This window comes from Lonchura striata, chromosome 6 (genome assembly GCF_046129695.1).
Source record: "Lonchura striata isolate bLonStr1 chromosome 6, bLonStr1.mat, whole genome shotgun sequence".
Lineage (NCBI taxonomy): Eukaryota > Metazoa > Chordata > Aves > Passeriformes > Estrildidae > Lonchura > Lonchura striata.
In genome coordinates, this window is record NC_134608.1 from 32,151,798 (window position 1) to 32,175,070 (window position 23,273).

Consider the following 23,273-nt stretch of genomic DNA (forward strand, 5'->3'; position numbering starts at 1 on the left):
TCCCTTTTTCCAACAAACCCAGTAACCTATGTTTTAATTCTGAAAAAAATGAAAAGATACAAAACAGATACTGTACTGAGTGAAAGATAACATTCATTGTGTTCTGTCTCTCAGCCGAAGTATTATATTTTGAATGGCTAGTTCCTTTTTCTTACTGCTTTTTACAACTTATGTTCAAACAAACAAAACTTACTAATGTTCAAAGACTAAATATACCTTTTGACTTACCACAGTATTTTATATTATTGGTAACTTTACTAGTTAACAAAAGTACTTCAAAGTCAAAGAAGAACAATGAAGGGGGAGAGGGATCTGGAGCACAAGTCCTGCTAGAGCTTCTGGGAAAGCTGGGCTTGTTTAGCCTGGAGAAGAGATGGGGACTCAGGAGGGACTGCATTGCTCCCCACTACCCGAAAGAAGATTCCAGGCAGATGGACATTCTGCCATGTAATGAGTGACAGGACAGAGGAAATGGCCTCAAGTTGCACCACAGGAGGATTAGATTGAACATTTCTTCACTGAAAGGGTGGTCAGGCATTGGAACAGGCTGCCCAGGGAAGTGGTTGAGTATTCACTCCTGAAGGTATTTAAATTATGTGTAGGTGTGGCACTTCAGGGACATAGTTTAGAGATGGACTTGGCAGTGCTGGATTGGACTCAATGACATTAAAGAGCTGTTCTAAACTAAATGATTTTGTGCAAACCTTCTTAGTCAAATCCATACTATATATGGCACAAAAACAAATTTTTAAAATTTTAATTCCATTTATTTCAGAACTGTATATCCAATATTCTCTAGGTTAAGTGAAAATATTTGTGATGTTTAGATAAATGATTCTAACAACTTGTACATTACCATTTCACTACAGATGTCTGAGATACAAGACCACAGTTTCTATTTCACTAGTTTCCTATTCCAGAATTCTTTCTTAAGGCTACTGTACTAAAACACAAATATCTACAAAGAGGAAGAAGAGTCATGTTTTAAAGAAAATTAATTCAATTTGGAATATTCTTATTTAAATATGTATTTTCTCTTTCTCTGTCACATTACAAAAACAACAAACAATATGGGTCTTGAACATTTATAATAAACTCTGTTCCAAAAGCCATAATTGTTAAGGCTCATTAAACAACTGCCTAGTTTACCTGTAAAGACTATTATGCATGTATATTCATATCTAAATAAAATGTTCAAAAGAAGCTATAATTCTGAATTACTAATTTACAGAGTTGTACAAAAGCCTAAGAAGCAGCACAGTATCAGGCTATTCTCCCTTCTTGCAAAGAGATAGTCAAGATGATACTATTTTAAAATCCGTGTCACAGGTAATATATTCTGTTAGATTCATTCAAGATTTAGAACAGGAAATAAATTCTGAAAGAAATTACCACATAAATTACATTCCTTGAAACTAGATGGGCCTGAGAATGAAAGACTTCTTATTTTATCCAAGCTATAATATTCATCCTGTACTCAAAATACAGAATAACAGTATTCTGTTCAAAATGAAAGGACATCTGAATACTTTCTAGTTTGTCAGAAGGTAAACTAGTAAAAATCAGTCTAACAGAATTTTCAATTTTACTAATGGCAATCATGAGCATAGATTATGACTAGCTTTATCTTGGAACCTTAAACTGACCTAAGACTTCAGCAGACTCTTTAAACATTTCAAGTACAATCTAAGAAACTGCATGAGGGTCTTTTTTTAATATGTTTGAGGGAAGCTGACACTCAAGTACAAACACCATTCACAGCAGAATGCACATGCAGGACTAAGTGGATTTCACTTAGTTGAATGTAGCCTTTCTTGCAGTGTACACTTCTTTATATAATATCAAGAGTTTCTAAAGTGACTGGTCTTGCAACGACTTAAGTTCTTAAATGTATCTTATCTGAAAGAAATGCAGTGATCTAATAGAATATGAGTTAACAGGGGGAAAAAAATCTTAGTTACCTAGAGAAAAAAAATTAATACTGGTCTTACAAATTAACTTATACAAGTAATCTCCCTCTCTGAATTTAACTGACACCTGCCTAACTGCATCTACAATTAAAACCTTCAGAATAAAGCAATCTGCATAAGCCACTTTGCCTTCTGTATACGGGGATTCTGCAAAGCATCTGGCAGTACATAGAATTTTGAGCAGAGATCCCCTTTCTAAACAAAAAGAAACTCAAAAGGCTGAAAGCTTCCACCGGCTTCCAAAATAATGATGTCATTACTAAGAGAAATAGACCATATTTTTAATTATTATTTAATTATTTGAAGACTGTATTTTTGGGGGCCAAAGTAATACTTACTAGTCCATGAAGCTGAAATACATGTTAATTGTCTTCAGGCATTTTGAACTAGACAGCTATGCAAGAATGAATCAGAGTTTATTCACACAATTTCACTTCAAATCAAGTGTACCTTCATTTTTTTTCCTTGTGTTTTCTTGCAATAACAAGTATCCCAAAATTGAATGCTTTTCTTCAGAGCAGAAAGCATTTGCAATTTTCAGCTGTGGCTGACAACTGGCTGCTATGCAGATAGAGCAAACTCATGGCAGGGGGCATTCATTTCACAGAACTGTATTAATGATTAATTAGACTGCACTTTAAATGTTCTCCTACAGAGAATATTTAGCTAGTTCAAGCCAGACAGATTGTTAAAATCACTGAATTCAAAATCTAGCTTGCTATACCATAAATCCCTCAAAACCAAGATTTTTCGGTCTTGCATGTTATATTGTTTTTATACTATATTACTTTATTAGCTTTTACATTCTTCTAAAACTTCTGTTACGGACATTAGCAGTTCTGTTGTATCAAAGACCTGAAAATCATTTCCATCTTTACCTTGTTTAGTTTGTTTCTTTTTGTCTACATCACATTGGGAAACCTTTAGAAGAAGAGTGTAGGCTTTTTTCAGGCAACAATTTTTCCCTTTTATTGATACATGAAGATTAATTAAGACAACTTGGCTGTTCTATCTAGCTTTCACCAGAACATAAAATATTTCAGCATGAGATTCTGGTATCCTGTACCAAAACTACACATCAACACGACTTAATTTAACCTTACTTAAACATTATATTTATTTTCAGTTAGCAAATCTGCACATCCCCTAGCAGTTTATAGTTTCAAATACAAAATTGTGAGGTAAACCACAGAAATAGTTTTAAATTGAGAAGATTGAGAACAAATTGAATTATAAAGTGTTTGCTGCATGCTGTGTTCCAAAAATGAGAGAAAATTATAACTCACAATAAAAATTGCACATTAAAATATGTTGTCCTCACAGTGCATTTTGTTTTCTGTTATTTGCCTGCTCAATGGAATTTATAAAGTAAACTTCACATTCAAAACTAACTAAACATAAGAGGAACAGCTGTGATCTACATTAACATGGTTAGTCCACTCATACACTCTGAAACTCAAAGGAAAACACTACAAATAATAGCAAACAGAATATAAACAGGAAGCCTGAGAGACAGTAGAGAAGAAAAAGCTAAAGAGTCGAGCTCCATCCAAATACATAAGCCACTATGTGGAGTTACTGTAACAGGTTCTACAATGTCTTAGATATCTACATTAAATAAGCATTTTACTTTTATTTGTAAATATTTTTTGTACTGGAATGACAAGTAAAGTTGTGAATTAATAACTTTAAGAGTGAAGGATGGAAGTGGAATTGAACTTTTCAACAAGCAATATGAAGTTTGACAACACTTAAGCACATTTTTCTGCACAAAGTATTACTTCCCATGGATTTTGGTTAAGTTTTGGGTTTGTTTTTTTGGGTTTTTTCCTCCTCTGTGGGATTACTGGGAGGTCAACTGTGAAAGTACAAGTAAGATTTGGCCTAATCATTTTCTACCTGGCAAAAATCCAGATAATAAGTCATGTAGTATAATATAATTAGTAGCTTGGAGTTGTTTTGTTGTATGTATTTGCTTATGAATCAAGCTCAACAGTTTATCAAAATTTAACTGTAACACATCTCTACTCATTAACCAAGCTCTTTCCTTCCCATATTCTCAGCACCAATTACTGTTTTTATCCACTGTTATCTGTGTTCTCAGATGGTATCTGTCAAGCATAGAAAATACTCTCATGAAGGTCTTAGCAAACAAAGCATTTACTCAAAAATCTGAGTATCAAAACCAAGTAGTTACTTCAGCATTCAGTATTAAAATTATTCTGTCCAAACAAACTCTACAGCCAATCATACTATTCTGCGACTTCTCAAAATTCATACTTGCAAATTCAGAAGAAAGGAATTTCAGTATCTTTTGAATGCAAAGATACTTCTTATAAATTTAATAACTTAAACATCTTGCACATTATCCCTCAGAGGTGAAAAGTAACAAATTTTACATTCCATCTTATTAAAAGATAAAAGGCTATCTCTAATGTAGCAGTTTTGTGGATTCACATTTTAATGTATAAAAATAGTCCAGTAAAGCAAAAGACAATTAAATGTAGCCTAACACTGATGGCACAAGTTTCTGCTCTTGTTCTTTCCATGACACTGAATTTAAAAGAAAAATTTAAATCAAAAGATTGCAGTTACATCATCAGCTTTGTTACTTGCCCACTGAAACCCTGGCCATGTTTTTTTTTTGTGTCCACTACACCATTCATAACATATCCAATTCTCTAAAATGCTTTGACTTCTGTAATGCAATACCAGAAAGAAAAAAAAAATTATGCAATAGACTATTTTTCTTTTGAGGCTGTTATTTTCCAATAAATTGTTTCCAAATTTAAAAAGCATCAGTCGCCCACATCATCTTTATTTTTTTTTTTTGTCCAGTCTTGACACATGCAGTTACTTATCACATGGAGAAAACTATCTGGTTTACCACTATCATCTGAGAAATTTGCATTTGGATTCTTGATTTAACAATTTCCAAAGCTTCCCAAATGAGCAGAATTAATTGTATTAGTGGGGGGAAGAAAGCACAAACCAAACCAAACCAAACCAAAACAAAACAAAAAAAAAATCAAAAACACTAATTTCAGCGTACTTTCCTAGATTTTCCATAGTAGCTTAATCCCATAAAATCCGAAGTAAAGCTTGTTAGATATAAAAGAAAAGTGCAAAGCTCCCCATTTAAGGACTAGTTACAACTCATTAAAGTAGGGACACATATAATTTGAAGCATTAGAATGCATGCTGAAATATAATTAGAGGCTATGAATCAAACCAGGATGGATTGAACTAATTCCTGGAATGCTATTATGGAGAGTACCTTGTGGAGAAAGAATGATCCCTCTGTTTGCACAGCAACTAAACAGCTTCAATTTACTTTTAAAATTGACTCGAATTGGGATAAAGGTCCAGGATTTCAAAATGTGTCCTTCTAAATATAATCAGCCTGAATTATGCCTGTTTCACACTGTGATACTTGCAACCTGGCCACAGGGATAAGGCTGCACTCAGCTTATTTCACTGCTTAATTTATATGGTAATTACCACACCACAGCCAGAATGGAGAGCATCTGCCAAAACTGAAGGCCCCAGAATAATAAAACTGACATGTGCTGTGATATTGTTGAAGTGCTGACTAAGAAACTTCTTTTATCTCCTCTTGAAGCTATAAAACAGTATTCGTGTTATTACTAGCAGGGAATTTTAACAGCCTTGCACTGACAGCAATTATGTAACACATGCACAAAACAATAGAGTTTCACATCACTTAATAAATCCTTGAGCTCTCTTAGCTCCAGATCTCTCGCTGGCTGGATTTTATGGTCTGGTAGTTCTATCCGACCTTCAGAACACTGAAGTATACAAACCACAAAAGCACTAGAAAATTATTAGAAACAACTGGCTTTTCTCCCTGTTACATCTATTTAATGAAGAGGGTATGATGCATCATGACGGAGGTTAATTGAAAGATTTGTCCACTCACTTTACTCTGTAGCTAAATGCTGTTATGAACCTCTGATATCAAAACAAGCAAGATACAGATATTACTTTTCCTACTTTGATCATCCTCTTATTAAGCAACACTTGCATTTAGGGGAAAAAAAAGGCAATTTCTTTAACATGCAACAATAAAAGAGATTTAATCTAATTTGTCTTTATTCATTTTTATGAAAATAAAAACATGTCATTAACATAAGGAATCTAAATTTGCAGCTGATTTTCCTGCTTACATTACCAATGCTTACTCTTTCCAATACTATGCTTTAGTTTTTTAGCTTGCATATATTGCACCTGAAACTCCTCGTGACAGTACAAAAATTTCATAAAAAAAACTTTAAAAAAGCAAACTGACAGATAAGGAAGTACATATAATTGAAAATAAAGGACACAAAGATAAGTTAAAAGGCCATTTCTGTGCTGGAACTTGTGTTACAGGATAGTGTTCACACTTCTCCAATCAAAGAGTGTTTGACAGGTGGATTAATTAAAAAGGGAGATGCACTGTTACATCTTGAGAAATCTAGAAAGTAACTGGAGGTCACTAGGTAATGAGACAGAGACTGAAAAACCAATCAAAGTTACTCATACAGTAATTTCAAACACTGATAATTCTGTTTTTGTACCATTCAGGTGGAAAGGCATTTGTTTGCATAACAACTGTTGACATGAATTCACTAGACACCCTTAATTTATGTCCATACTCCATACCTATAATATTTACAGGTTACAATCTAACTGTATCACTCATAAATAGTCTGAATAATGTATGCATGATGACTATTTCTAATCTTTCTCCACAAATAAATGCATACTCTCTACATTCTATACAGCTACTAATTCTGTCATTTCTTAAATTAGCATAATTCAAGTTCATTATTATTTTTATATAAGTTCAGGTTGCAGACATACCTTTCTGAGAAGGGCCATCATCACACTATACTTGAAATTTCACAAATATAGGTTACAATGCCTTCCTTTGCATACAATACCAAAAAGATCACCCTTTTTTTGCTCCTTCACTAAACTAAAAATTCTTAGCTGGTTATTGCTATCACTTAGAAGTCATCTCACTACTGCTTTCTAGCTTTGCCTCTAAAAATACTAGCAATAAAAACATTTGTTGGTAGTTATAATTGGATTTTATTTCCTCAATCAATTACCCTAAACAAAAAATAAGTACACAATATTGTATATGACTGAAATTCTAACCATAAACAACTCTAATTACTTTCCCAATTACAGACATGTGCCTGTTGAATATATAATAAATAAAAAAAAACTGTAGCAGTATGTTATATTTATATGCAATTATACTGAGAAAGTAGTATACATTTTTCTTCAACAAAAAAAGGTTCTCACAAAGCAGAAGTTTCCAGCACACTCTTAATAGGCTTCTACTACATTTAAGCCAATAGCAGAGGACAGGCACAAAATGTTTGTTTCCTGCAGAATGAAGACTCCCTGCTGAGAGACACCACTCTTCCTTGATATTTCTTTGAAGGAGGGCTTTGATTTACAGAAAGAAAAGCAGCTAGGAAGAAAAAAAAGGACTGCTACAACCACATGCTCATGTTTGTAAAAACAGTTATTCAGTTTTAATCTTCTTTTCCATGAACATCTCAAAAAAAAAGCATTCAGAACATTTAACTACTCTTCTTAGCAACAAACATTGTTTAGCATTCAACACATACATATTGCAGTGTAATTACATTTTGCATTGAGGCACTAGGGATGATAAATGCAATCAAAAGAAAAATATATAGTTTTAAAAAAAGGACATCAATAGTCCAGGCAGAAAAGACTATATGATATGAATAATGACTGGATCCCGCACCAGAATGGAATGGAGTTCTCTGCATGTGAGAAAATTAAGATAACCACATAAGGAATAGGGAAGTGTTCTTAAAAAAAGGGCAGCAACAGAGCACATACAAAGGGAGATGATTACTAGTATGACTGGATTTTGCATTTGGTAAATATAACTAACTACACAATTGATTTATTCTTTAAATTATAATGAAGAGGTGGGAAGAAAGAACCTATGAAGATATAGTGCAAATATTCTTGAAGGAATAATTTAGAAATGTGAAACCTCTTCTACAGAAAGAATTAAAATAAATCTATTCACTCCTAAATATAACTGGCAGAATAGAAAAATAAAAATGGGTCATATTAAGAAGCATTTCTTATAAAGTCCTATCTTCCAATGTCAACTTATTATAATGGACTTCTTTTTTTGGCACTACCTGAATAGTTTAAACTAAAGGTAACACCCTATATACAAAGCATTTCTCCATAAATAAGCAGTACAGAACATATAAAAAGTGGTCATTATCATGCAGTATTATGTACCAATGTACACTTCTCAGTATCTCTAGGCAGAACAGTGCCAAAATGAAGAAACAAGGAAGTGAATCACACAGAATATTCTGAGTTGGAAGGGACCCGCAGGGAGGACCAAGTCCAATCTGAAGTGAATGGCCCGTACAGGGATTGAACCCGCACCCTTCATGTTATTAGCACCCTGCTCTGAGGGGAAATCAAACCCAAAACCAAACCAGATAACAGAAAAAAAGATCCAAGGATATGATCCTACAGCCCTGCTTCTTTAAGAACTGGTGGACTGTTAAAGTTAGGATTTATCACAATGTGGCCATGCTTCTTATAAGGACACAATCAATTTGTATGATGACAGTTGCATTTGCTGTGCATAGTTGCAAAAGTATATGCCCAGAAAGTAATTTCTAAGTCTTAGCTTAATTTCCCTTTTTATGAGGCAGGACTTCAATGGCTAAGACATAGGAAAGTCTGAAAAATTTTCATCACAGCCCTGAAACAAAGCATTAGGGAAAAAAATCATGGTGCTAGAAACCATTAATCTAGATCAACCATGAGACTGTCATCAGAAAAAGGAAGTTCCTAGTCCCCACACAACAATCTGTTCATGCATTTTGCATGAGAGATACAACCAGTGTTCCATATTCCACCCATCACCAGGCCAGAGAAATACTGTCCTAATTTATGCTGGCTTGCCCCTGAATAGTTTGTTCCTTGATGAATATCGTAATAGCATCATGGGAAAAATTACATCCTTCCTCCCCCAAATCTTAGAAAAAGAATTATGTAGGGTTAGGTCTGAAATTTTTGTCTGAAGCAAAATGCAGATAAAGCTACGGAGATGAAATTGTTTAGGTTGAATAAAGTGTGGGCATGCTCTAAGCCAGGTTGTGTTATTGAAAGAAAAGAGGCATAATTTTGATCATGCCTGATAACACACTTTGTACCTGTGGCTGCTTAGGTGTATTGGCATACTCTGAGCATGTGAAGCAAACAGAGCCCATAAACAAAGGAATTCTCAGTCCAGCATCAAAAAACAGACTTAAGCATAAGACAAGCCACGAGATGCCTAACCCTGCCAAACTGGCAACTAGTACAAATACTCAGTAGCAGAATGTCAAGCATTTACCTATTTTTTCTATCAAAAGTTTATATGCTCTTAGCTCTAATGAGAGGGAACATTTTAAGTGCAGATTTTCTGGAAAGAGGACATCCCAGCCTCCTAAGTATTTTTTGATACTGATCTGTGCTGTGCAGCATAAGTAAAAAAAAATTTGTATAATTAAGACAATTTAAATATATGAGAAAAAACTTCCAAATCTTTTCTCCAACCAATTTTGACTCTGTAAACTGGATTACCCTGTTTCTGAAAATAAAATTACTACATTCATGCTAGAAATACTGCTGTTGTCATCACAGGAAACTCTTTCTAGAAAATTCTGTTGGAACTACTTCAAGCTTTCAACTAAGCTTTATGATTCTCAGATTTATCACAGTATGCTATCAGTTTGCTTTAAAACATTCATTGCAGTATCCCTCTTATCTATAAATTCAATGGGAGTTTTATATTCTTAGGAATAATACTGAAAATAACATTTTGTTTACTGTTACTGCCTTTCATAGGTGAAAATACATAAAATACTGTGTAGCTTAAACTGAAATAAACAACATGCCAACAGCAATATTAAAAATAATTATAGAAGTCATATATTGCTAGGACGTTTAAGAAGATTTTGGCCTAGGAACCCCATGTAGCTGTCAAAAAGCTTGATGTGGTTTACAGGAGTATCTCCAACCTGTGCATCTGCTATGTACTTTCACTCTTAGAGATGTTGTATGATTACACTTCCATCTTGGCCTAGTAAGCTCAAGTGTCTCAAGAATAAAATCAAAGCTCTACTACAGAGTTTGTACATGCAGACATACAGACACACAGGTATAGGATAAACTTACAGCCAAAATTTTCTATGTTGATATTTATCACAGACTCAAAATCACACAGCCACCAACTATAAGATGGAGACATGCACTTACGTGCTACTTTTCAAAAGATTAAGATGCTAATACTTGCCCACAAAGGATAAATTACACCTAAGTACATGTTGCAGAAGGTTTCCTCTGCAGCAGCCGTGTGGAGGAATTGTTTTTAATTTCTCATTTTGAATGGGACATCCTAGGGAAAAGTAGCAACAGCCTTCCCCAAAAAAATTTGCAGAGAAACGGGCTTTTTCCTGGCTATTTCACTTAAGAGTACAGAGCACAAGCAGGCCAACAAAAATAATACCTCTTTCCTACAGAAAGAACAGTGCTAACTTGCAGGAAGGCACAAGGAAGTCCTGCATTTACCAGTAGAGATGTGTGACAACAGCTAAATACCTTCTTCTTGCCTCAGAGGGACACGCGCACTTCAGCAATGAAAATTTTATGCTGTCAACACCTTCTAACCAAAGAATTTTTAAGCATTACTTCAATACTACCACAGCTAGAAACCACATGTTGTACAAACAGGGAAAAGAGAAATGAAAAGCCCATTGTTAAGTAATTGTTAACTTGTTAAGTATACCCATATAAAAGGTACATGTGCACAGTCAAGTACCTGGAAAACACCAAAACTCCACTGCTTAATACGCTTGACTGTTTTTAACCAGAAGGCTTCAGGCATGAGCAGAGCAATGAGCAATTGTTTACAAATACAACCACTGGATGAAGGGCACCATCCTGCTTTGAAGGCATGTACTTATCTCAACCATGAACTAAGGATGACAGGTTGAAAGGGGAGTTTGGAATGAATGAAAAAGAGCATTACGAGCAGATATATGAAATCCACGTTGGAGATGATGAGAGAAGCCAGGAGGCAGAAAAATTGATGACATAGTGAAAAAAAGCAATAGGCAAATACAACACTGTTGAGGTCAGAGAGGACACCAATGTGACAAAGATACAGTGAATAAGTAACATTAGAGCACAGAACCAAGTAGGTTTTCATGGACTCTTTCACTGTCTAAGAAAAAGCACATTTCCAATAATAATCTGTTTGATGGAGTTAAATGCCATTTATAAATAAACAAAATTAAGAAAGCAGTGCAGTTACATTTAAGTCATGTTAGAGACACAAAATTGGAGGAGTTCAAACAATGACTATAAGTAGTACTATATTAATTTAGAGATGAGTGAGTAGTCAAAGATGCTTTGTTATTTTATGATTGCAAACACCACATACAGCAGAGCTGTAAACCAGCAGAGTTGTTGTCTTAAATGGAAATTACATTTTGGGAGAAGGAGGATCAGTACACTGAATTGACAGAAAATTTGATCATTCTTACCTAGAAATCCATTATATTTAGAACAGGTCCCATTACAGGTATCAAGTTCCAGCAATGATTTCTCATATACAGTATCAACACATAACACTTATGATGCAACTGGCAATATTACTTATCACCATCATATGGATGCAGTTCAACTTAATAGTCATTTACATAAATATTATCTTTATTTTCCATGTAAACTAGAAGCATCATCAAGGATTTAAGTGATCAATATTTTAATATAATTTAGTTTTTAAAATTCAACATGTGTACAAAAATTATTTAGTTTTATTGAATCTTAATGCAACATGTAGTTTAAAAATATTTTTTACAAATCCTTTAAGCAGCCACTTCATTCTTATCAACAGTACAGTGGAAAACAATCAATACACATTAAATTTATTTAAATCAGAAGTGAAATGTTTACATTTTGTCAATCTACTATTAATCTTATTGCTATCTTCTAGTGTGTAGCAGCTGTTAAATGAAGAAAATAAGATTTTCACAGTGATATTTTCCCAGGTGGAAATGCTACCACATTTCACTCTGAAACAACTCTAAAATCACATAATTGGAATGAAGTCTTGTAAAACCTGAATAAACAAGATTTGTTTGAAGCTTGACAATAGCTTGACAAGCAACTTTAGCACCTGGTAGATACTTTTTGAAGAAATAACATAGAGAGTGGCATATTTCAACTTTATTTAGATAGGTTGTCCTTTTTCCCTTTAGTTGATGCAATGTATTATGAAAATGTTTTATTAAACAATTTCTACTATTATGGACAAAAACATGCTTATTTAGAAACCAGACACCACATGATACCATATGAATTAAAATAAAGATGTTTGCTATTTATCTGTATAATCTACAATGACTACCAATGCACAGAATAGTTAAAAATATGACTGTGTTTCTGCATTCAAAACTATTAGTTGTTAATTTCTGGAAAGATTGTGATACAACAACATTTTACAGTATTGTCTGGTTGACAAATTACTTTCCAGATATGTGGTAGGGCTTTATGTTACTCTCTTCTTCCCTTTAGAAGGAAAGGAACTATGGCAGAGTTCAGGAAGAAATTATTCTTCTTTTCTGGAAGCTGCTTATTACAGACTCAGGATCAGGTACACTGAACTCAATTACTATCAGGGCTAAAACTGGAACATGACTATGTGTAACAACAAACCCCATCATCACCCTGATGAACAGCAAATGATGTAAGCGATGTAAGACCTTCTCCAGGACCAAACAACAACTAATTTTATCCTGAGATTGCCCCACAGATATACTTTATTTTGCATCAAAAAGATAAGAATTATGCTGTTTGGAGTAAGCTCCTACAGGTAATCAAAGCTCCTGACACCATTGTCACATTTATTATTTTTGTTTTCATCATCCTTCCCAATTGCTCACTTTTCTGCAAATTTTAGCTATTTCAATAACCAAATGTATATTTTTCTAATACTACTTTTCATTTTTAAAAAACCTTAATAATTAATAATCACACAATGCATTTGGCCACATGATTGCAAGAACTTGGAAAAAAAAAATTATTCCTAGAGGTGTAAAGACATCTGATAAATTTAAATTTAAGTCTAGGGTAACTAGCTTCTGTTTTAAAAGCACTTACTAGAAGTAAGAGGACACCTTTTTTTTTTTCAGGTATATATTAGTATCTTGGTCATGCCAAGAGGTAATTGGCATTTATACTTATATGTGTGCACACACAATTACATTCAATATGCATTTGAAGTATTTCTGATTTTATATATTTAACCAAAATCAAAAAATACATGTGGGTAGACTTCTGGCAGGAATTAATCAGCTTCCAATGTAATACATTAGAAATCAACACAGATATAGGCAGCAAAGGTGAAGCTATCTTACATAGTAACTTGCTTTAATGTGCATTTAAACCTACTGTCTGCCACGAAGAAATTCAACACATCATCAAACGTGCCACTGGATTATCACAAATGGCCAAGGAGACAAAGCCACAATTGGCCAAGGAGACAAAGCCACAATTGAAAAATAACTACATTATTCTTTCTATATAAAATTCTTTTCATTAATGCTCAGCAACACGCATTTGGCAGCTGAACTGGGTATTTTTTTTTTGAAGCAGCAGTTAACAATGCAATCCACAAAACAAAGATAAGCTCAGTGGTTTCCAGGAAACTGAAAGATGAAAGAATGCAGAGAGAGTCAGACATGGTTTCAAGTGAAGAACAAGGGAACTAAGGTCAAACTGAAACCTAAAAGAAATTCAGCAAGGGCCCAGATACCACGGTACAGATACATTTCAGTTGGATTGAAATTTCACAATGCATTTCAACAATGCATACAATACGTTCTTTGGTATATTAATTCACTAGGGACAATTTTTTTCAAAGTAAAGGAGGAACTCAGATTCCAAAGCCCTTAGTTTCACTAATTCAAGTGTAATATTTAGCAGATTCTATGTGTTTATATCAAATGTAGATTAGATTAAAGTTTTATCTTCTGGCTTTCTTTTGAGAGTTTACTCCCAGACTTACCTGAGACCATTAAGTCTTACAGCATATATGAGGTTAACTGTAGTGGAGGAATCAATAAATTTTATTATTTTAAAAACCAGCACCTACTAAATAGCCTCCTCCAGAAATATGATTAATGTATTTGTTCCCCTTGAAGAGAAGTTCATTACCATTAAAATAAATTTAAATAGTCCATTTTACAGTTGTGAAAAAACACAGCATTCTACCATACACACCAGAAGAAACTAATAGAGTTACCTTTATACATACTGCAAGTAATGTCCTAACACACAGAGCTAAATTCTAGTTCAGTTATTAAACTATTCATAATTTCCACCTCGGAAGCAAAAACAAAAAATATTTTCTCCAAGGAACATTTCAAAATACATTTTAACCTAAGTTCTCTCAGACACTAAGTTTGTAAAATACTGTATTTTACAACTATCAAGCATAACCATGCATTCAGAAATAACACTCCTTACTGCTGGCAAATCACCTCCTCAGAGCAGAGAATTTTTTTTTAATTTTACATAGCAAATTATAATGATTTAGGAAAGAGTAAAGCAGAAATTGAAATTCAACGTGAATTTTAAAAATGTGGATTTTAAATACACAATTTTAAAGAAAGCAGGAAAGCAACAATGCTAAAAGCTGCACACATGGACCCTTGCCACAAGTGAGAGGGAGATCTCTCACAACCTGTATTTTATAAAGTAGAAATGACAACTTTATTACCAGTGAAAATATCCCCTAGAACCATGCCTAAGCATTCAGCTTCTGACATACAGTGAAGAGTGCCACCTATTGAATAAAAACCAGTATTTCCAGAAATCATTAAATTATTCTGGAAACATGCAGTCTATGTACTCTCTTCCTCAGCCCAAGCTTTCAGCTTAGTTTTTCATCATGCAGTGTCTTGGCAGAGACCAGATTTGCCAAAATATTGCTTTGGTATAGAAACAAGGTCAAAACAAAACAACATATACGTTATCTGATGTAAGTAAAAAAATAAAAACCAATTATGTGTTTTTCATTAAAAAGAAAAAAAAAGCACTCTTTTTTAAGGTTGTTCTTTTTCATTCAAGTAAGTGTATCCTTTTTATATACTTAACTTTACTGTTAGAAGGAAAACCTTACTTGCATTCAGACCTGAACCCTTCTTTACCTTCACTGACAAGTGAAGTATGTCACAGAGGACCTACTACTCACATATTTGACATCCACATGCAATGATCTCAGTCATGCTACAGAGCAGCAATGATCAGAAGACAGTGTGTCCCCCTGAAGATGCCCTGCCAGGTGCTACATAGCAAGCAGCAATGCTACACATTGGTGCAGGTGAAGTTCTGTATTTATAAACAGCGTAAATTGGCATTACAGTCTATCAATTTAGAGTTTAAATACACACAATCTAGTCAAGAAAAAATGGGTGGTATGTTGCAAGTCTGCATGTAATGTGATACCAAACAAAACTGCTATAACCCAAACAAGTTTTGGAACTGACCCATTTATAAACAAAATATTTTGAATGAGTCAGCAGCCCACTGCATTTCCCAGGCCTGCTGTAGACTATCATACAATCCCCAGACACATTTCCTCAGATTGTGCTTGCCTCATGAGCAAGGTCAGTAGTGACAAAATGTGATATAAAGGTCAATTATTAGAAAAATATTACAATATGCAGACTTACTTTATCTGATTACCCATTAACCTAGTCAATATACTAAAGTTCACAGATTTCCCCTATTTATTTGTCTCTCTCTTTTAACTGTTTAATACAACATAATAGTGTATTAAAATGAAGTTCTACTATTGTTTTGGTACTGTGAATAAATCAGAATTAAATATGCTCCCTTACTGTAGTCACACACACCCAAGTTAACAGCCTCTAAAACAATCACTGTTTCTTTGTCTGAAGTCTTTGTTCTCATAATTCATGTATAATCCAGCACTGCCAGAATAAACCTTGTTTATGTTGACTGGCTGAAACTTTTGCATCTACAGTAACAGTGCTATAAGTAATTGAGATTATACCACTGTGGTTATGCTGCAACCTGAATAACAAAGCTTTTGATCTGCACTGAAGATCCCTTTTTGAGGGTGATAAAAGATAACAGGAACAATATTTTTCCTAACTCTGATTATTGTGGAGAGTAAGCCTACTGCTGAATAAAGACCTCCAAGAGAAAAAGGTAGGCTACATGGATCTTTGGTCAGTCACAACAATCTTAGATATTTATGTTTTCCTTATTAAGCGAAAAACTCTAAAATGAGCTACACACAAGAAACAAATTTCTACAACATACAGACATAAAAATGCTATTTTTCTTTCAGTTTAGTGATAATAAAGAAAGATTACCACAATAACTTAGTGTATACAATATTCTCATCAGACCTGGTCCTCCAAAGAACACTGAAGTACATGAGCTATTAAAAAATTCTTTTAGGATGCATTTATATTATTGTTTATGCTATGCACCTCTGGGGAAGAAGAGCAGGATAATGTCTTTGACTTTGAAAGATCCTATATTAAAGATAAATATGCATTACAACCGGAAAAAAATTTCCCAGACCAAGAATAATTATTTGAGGCTTTTGCCAGCATATTTCTTTGGGGATTCCTTCAGAAATTGACATAAGGTTAAAAAAACTTGATTTTATTTAAAGATGCAAGGAATTACAAACTCCAATGTTTCCAGACTGATGGAAGAAAAATACAACAGAAATAGGAAACTTACAAGACTTCTCTCTAGGGATTCCAGCTGATAATCTATTTCTTTCAGACGATTCTCTTGATCACGCTTTTCCTTATTTTCCCGCAGAACATTTTCACCTGGAAGTGTTTCTAGGCTTCTATTTTCATAAATCAGAGGCTCCTGAGAAAATAATTGATAGAAGTTACCATGTAACTTGATATTCCTTCATAGAGACAGATAATCTTCTGATTTCTACTAAGAAAATAGTGAAATGCTTAGAAAAATACATCAATGTAAAATTCTGCAAATGTAGTTTTCATTATGTATATTTTCAAGTACAATAGCTAAATATGAGGCAAAACATATTTCAATAAAAGAATTCTTACCCTTTGCATTTTAAGAGGAATTTCTTAGCCCCCAGATCTAACACCTGGATGCTTAATTTCTACTACAATAATAAAAGTGCTCTGAGAATAGGGTTGACTTGAATGACTGGTTCAAAGTTTGCTCCTCTTAACCATACTGGGATCAGAATTAAGCCAGAAGGAAAATGAAAAAACTGAGCCAAAATGACAACAGCTTTTTTTTACTAGGTATCATGATAAATGAGGAAAAACTTTCTTTCTGTAAATTGTAGTTGCCCAACTTTTAGTAAAGATTTGGGTTACACATTCTCACATCCTTCAAAAGGTTTGGACTAGATTCTGAAGTTTGTATCAGTCCCAAACACATTCAGGCTTCAGTATTACATGTAATTCAGTTAATTGAGAATGACAAGTATTGGCAAAACTGCAAAGTTATGCTGTAATCAGAAAAAAACACAGAGCTTTCTCCTGCAAAGCACAGATTCTATAGAAAAATCCAATCATGGCAAAGGTAAAAAAGTTTAAGCAAAAAACCTTCCCCTATCTTGATCATCAATTCAACTTAAAGGGACATGAGCAGCAATAGAATAAAAAAATACTCTATTCATTCTTACTTTCAGAAGCAGCTCAAGGAATTTTAATAGACACACAAGGAAAAAAAATTCCAAATAGCATGACTAATTGAAAAGAAAAACCTTCACAATTCAACATTCAACAGTAAACAGCTACAATATACAAAAAACTGTATCAGTAAATAACTTTTTCTAAACATCAAGCAAATCCATGAGTTCTGACATATAAATGAAAAATATTAGTTGCTTGAAAATAAACTTATTTTAATACAGTAAAAATTTTTAAATATATTTACAATCAGTCATAGTTGGCAGTACCACAATGACAATAAATGAAAGTAAACTTTCCTGTAACTGACAATCATATTTTTTGTTTCATTTTGTATTGCTTTCCAAGTTATTCATAATAATCTATTTGAGATCTGACCATGCTGGAGCATTAAGCTGCTGTTTTCTCATATGTAGCTCTTACAGCCTCACTTCTCTCATCCCTGAATAGTAACTGATAAAAACTCACACAATATGAGTAAAGTCAAGGCTTTTCCCCACTTAATAATTTTTTAACATTCTTCTCAAGATATAATGAAATAAATGTATAAAGTATTATGTCAAGGAAAACATTTTATTGACAATGTTTTGCATACTTCAGAATATGTTTTGTTTCGATTGTATGTGCATAGTAGAGAAGTCCATTTAAGATTACTTCATCTTTCATATTTTGAGATCTGTAGAAAATCACACTGTTGAACATTTTACATAAGGGAAAATACAAATACTAAGCAAGAGCCAAAGCTGTAACAAACATAATGCCAAAGAAAAATATGTAGTAGCTATAATTATTTGTTGCACTCCCTTTTCATTGAATTTTATAAATAAATAATAAAAAATTCCCACCTAATTAAGTATATTAGGGTCATACAATCACCTTGAGGCATAAAACTGGCTGATTAATTTATTAACCTGCTTCTAACAATGCTCTAAAACAGGTATCATCTGTGAAATTCATCTGTTTTGGCAAAGCACAAGCATAGAGCATAAGCTATAAAGGGTTTTATTAACTGAAAAACTAGTGTATTGTCTGAATTTTTAGTATTTATTTAATCTTAACCTGGTAAGTATAGAGCACTTCTATAATAGAAAAAGGGAATATTTTCCTGAGTAAAAAAAACCCACCAGTTATAAAATAACTTCTCATGGTAATATACACTAATTATCTTTCAAGACAACCAAGCCTACAGATATTATTGCTTCTTTAAATACTGTCTTCATTTGCTTTAGTTTTCAGGTAGTTTTTCAGGCTGGTAACTATACTCATCACACACAGTCTTTCACTTCATATTCTTCAGTCTATCATTTTCCTGTTTCTTTCAGGATTAAATGCAACTTTATTTATTCTTCCCAAAAAATATCAAGTAAGACAGAAACATTTTTAAATATTTAGTTGATTTGGCACCAGAGCAAAGAAAGATTTCCGGGAGAAATGCAGTACTGGTGAGAAACATCTCCATGTAAAAGACAAAATTAGTCATGGAAATGCATTCTTAATCCCTCCGGACTCCTTATACAAAAAGATGAACATCTCTGCTTGTCTGTTACAGCTCAGCTATGGCATTGCAGGATAACTGAAGCCCATTTTTAAAGATTTCAGAGTGAGAGTATAATTCCTGTATCCTGGCAAAGTATCCATCAGTGACAAGAAGGACATCTCCCACAGAGGCAACAGTGATTAGGTGTCTACATTTTGGAAACTATATCTAAGATGATTCTTGGAAGAAAAGAATGTACAGCTTCATCATATGCAACTCTAAGCTAATTCTAAAATAAAATCATAGAACTAAAATGTCTGAAAGCTTTTTACATGCTGCAAAACTGCATGGGAACAAAACAAAACTGAAAGGGAACTGCTTTTCACTAATGAAAGGTAACAAGGAATTAGCTACCTGGTTTTGGTTGTTAGGTTTAATATTTCTCAAAAAAGATAATATGTTACTCTTTAATTAGCATACACCTCAATGCAAGTTTCTGTTCAAACACTTCTGGACTATTACCTGAAAGGAAGCAACAGCAATAACTTAAACATTTCCAAACAGAGCATTCATTATCCCAGGCAAGTGACATTAACTTCATGCTGATGTCTTGCAACACTGAACACAAAATCAGGCAATCACTGCAAGCTCAGGTAACAACTGCATTTGTTATGTGATTACCAACAAGAGGGAGGTGCCTTTTCACACATTAGATCCCAGATGGTAAATGATCAACATCAAAATGTGACTCCCCTGGAACTGAGCTACAGAAAATACTGCTAGAGGTAAGGCAAAACCTCACGCTCAGAAAGAAGCCAATAAAAAATTACATTAAGGTGCCCTTACAAAAGGAGAAAAAACAAACCCACAGGTATTTTAACCTTTCAAAGAGATGTTTCTCATACACTGGTAACTGCAAACAGTTTTGTGAATGAACATTTTTACAGATATTCTCTGATACCTCAGTTCTGACCATAAAATGAAAATATTACAGAAGTATATAAGCTTTGTTCAAATAAATGAAAAATAAGAATTAGGGTTTTTTGGTTTAAACCCCATTATATTAGAGGTAACAGTATCAGGACATGGGATAAATTGGAGTCTTCTAAGTACAAAATTCAAACAATCATTTCTCAAGGTTGAGACCTTGATTCTTAATCTTCAAATCTCAATATTGCTGGCAAGGCAAAAAGACAAAGGCCATTAAAAACAAGGGACATACAATTTCAATCTATCTTCTACAGTCTTTAACATTGCTTATCAGTCATTGCCTTATCCTTCAGATCATAAGTGAACAGGCACTTTTGGTATCCTGAGATAAGAAGAAACCTAATTCTAGCTCCCAAAGGTAAACTGTCATGGATAATTTGTTTCTATGCTGAAAAAAAACACCCTCATGCAGTCAAAAATGTATGCATTACTAATTTCTTAACATGATCCTGGAAGTGTGGAATCAACAACTTAAAAACAAGTCAGTTCTCAAATTACATATGACTCAAAATAGCAACAAATTATTTTTCCATTATTTTCTACAGCTAAAATTTCTCACTTCATTCCTTAACACACAGACTTTATGAATAAATAAAGGATCCTAAAGAAAAATGCAAAAGACACAAATACAGCCAAATGCAGTATTAATGTCAGCACATACTTTAAATAAAATATCTGCAGATAAGCTCTGATTTGTAACCTACCTGATATATCTGGCTTGGACATTTTGAGCCAGAGCTGGAAAGAGCAGGAAACTCCCCAGCAGATAGTAGCAGTTGAAGCTTACTGTCTATCTCATTCAGGAGATGAACTTCCATCAGTTCAGGTGTGTACCCTTCTCCTGATGCCTGCCAGACAGCTACATTGTCCTGTTGGAAATACAGAAAATATTTAAGTCTCATTCACAAAGGAAATAGACTTTAAGGACAGTGTATTTGTTTTTCAGATAAACCATACTTAATAATAAAATGTACATTTTCATCCATCTCACTATACAGCTAAAATTTCCCAAATAGTCATGTCCCTAGCACACTCAAGAGCAGCTATGGACAGAACAAGTAGAGACATTCATCACTTTTATATAACCAAGGAGCAACTTAAATGGACAACCACTTTCCCTCTGATAACGGAGTCAAAAAGGGAGAAAGCCTAACCAAAACTTAGTTTGGAATGAAACTGCAGAGGTTGATACTACAGCAGAAACCACCTGGAGCCAAATCTCAAATGGAGGGTATGAGATGTAATGTGACACTTGCAAGGTACTACCAAAGAAGAAAAAATGCATTAATAGGAAATCAAAGGAACTGCTCTGAGGTCAGTAGCTGCCATCTTTCTAGAGCCCCTGTGTGTTATCACAGAAACTCTGGGAGAGACACAAAGCAGATCATTATTTACCTGACATTTTCCTCTTGATAGCAGTTAACACCTGAATAACACCTATGAATATATACTCCTACTACATACACTTACATATTATGAGTGAGCTGCATATTATGAGTGAGCTTACATATTGTGAGTGAGGCAGGCCACTTAAGCCAAGCAAATGAGCTCATACCCACAGACAGATGCAGGTTCTTCACAGCAACTTGGCACTCCCTGCCTCACACTCAGGGAAGCAAGTCTGCACAACCGCCATCCACTGGGTATCAGAGTAGCAGATTACATCTCTGTCCTGACCACAATGAAGCAGTAGATCGGACCTTAGAAGAGGAAGGATGTGTGGAAGGACATGAATGTATTGCTGGCTTCCTTTCTTTTTCCTACCAGAACAGGACCAGCACCTTGCCCTAAGACTCTAACATCTGCCTTGCAAGAAATTCATGTCCACCATTTGTTTCCAGCTTCCAGATTAGTCCTCTGGCTATTCAAGCAGTTGCATCCATACAAGAGGAGGAAATATCAGCTTCCAATTACAATACCACTGCTATGAGGTCATTTGTGGTTCATCCCCATTACCCTAAAGCACATTAGCTGCAAAAAGAAAAAAGAAGCATATCCCAAACACCTGTCATAAATTATCTCCATATTAAATGCAAAAATAAAATAAAAGAAAGAAGAGTCAAGAGAGAGTCATCCTTTTTGTGAAACAAAATCAGTTCTAATGCTTTCTCATACAAGTATGAAGAGACACAGCTTATGAGCCTGACCAGACCTGAGCTGACTTCAAAATAGCCACTCAGAAATATATTAGATGCTTGCCAGCTTTGTGGAAACATCTGTTCAGGTGAGATAGTGACCACAAAAACATAAGTATTCTGCATGGTAATACATTTGTGTCATGTTAACCACCTCCTAATCAGAGAATGAAGATCATGGAGCAAAAAGGCAGAAATTACAGGAGTCTGGTGAGATGTAACTGGGCTCGTTAGCTGCAGCTCAGTGTCTGTACTCCATACTCCAAATATCCAAATTACCCCAGCAGTCATTTTACTCCAGGATGAAATGGACTCACACATTCTCTTTTGTATTTTCAAGATAGCTTTGCTTGGAAAATAAGCTTCTGTCCTGTCAATGTTTCCTGTGTGTTAACTCGGAACAATACTTTTATAACAGCACAGTCAGTGCTTTCTGTGGAACATCTGAAACAATTATACCCCTGCAGCTTCAGCTTTGACAATTAAATTAGCATGAATATGTGTATTTCTAAAATATTTTAAATACTTATAAACCATTCTTTCAAAAAGTGAGAAGTGCTGTTTGGATACTTGGCATATATAGTAGCACAAGTCAAATGAGGTTATCTAATCCACATTACACCACACAGAGGAATTCATACAACATAACCAGATCTGCCTTAATTGGCAGCCTCCAAAACATTACTTCAGCCAATGTAATTGCACCAGCTTTTTGAAAGTCAGAATAAAATAAGATGGAAGAGGCCACCAGCTAGATAGTTACCTGGGCCAGCTTGAAGTTGTCTAGATTACTCATTAGCTGATAACTTCCTCATGATTTTCGTTATGAAGTAGCCACAGGAAACGCCTCAGCCATAAAAAAATTCAAATGTAGTATAGGTAGAATCTATCATTGGAC

General features: G+C 34.2%; 1 protein-coding gene across 1 annotated transcript in view; it reads right to left on the reverse strand.

Moving 5' to 3' along the window:
* Positions 1-23,273, reverse strand: part of FSIP1 (fibrous sheath interacting protein 1) — a 75,882-nt gene that overhangs the window by 33,412 nt on the left and 19,197 nt on the right. Inside the window, exons 11-12 of the mRNA XM_077784081.1 lie at positions 20,945-21,109; positions 16,830-16,967 (exon numbers count right to left, since the gene is read on the reverse strand). Coding sequence (XP_077640207.1) covers positions 16,830-16,967; positions 20,945-21,109 — 303 coding nt within the window. The remainder of the gene's footprint in view (positions 1-16,829; positions 16,968-20,944; positions 21,110-23,273) is intronic.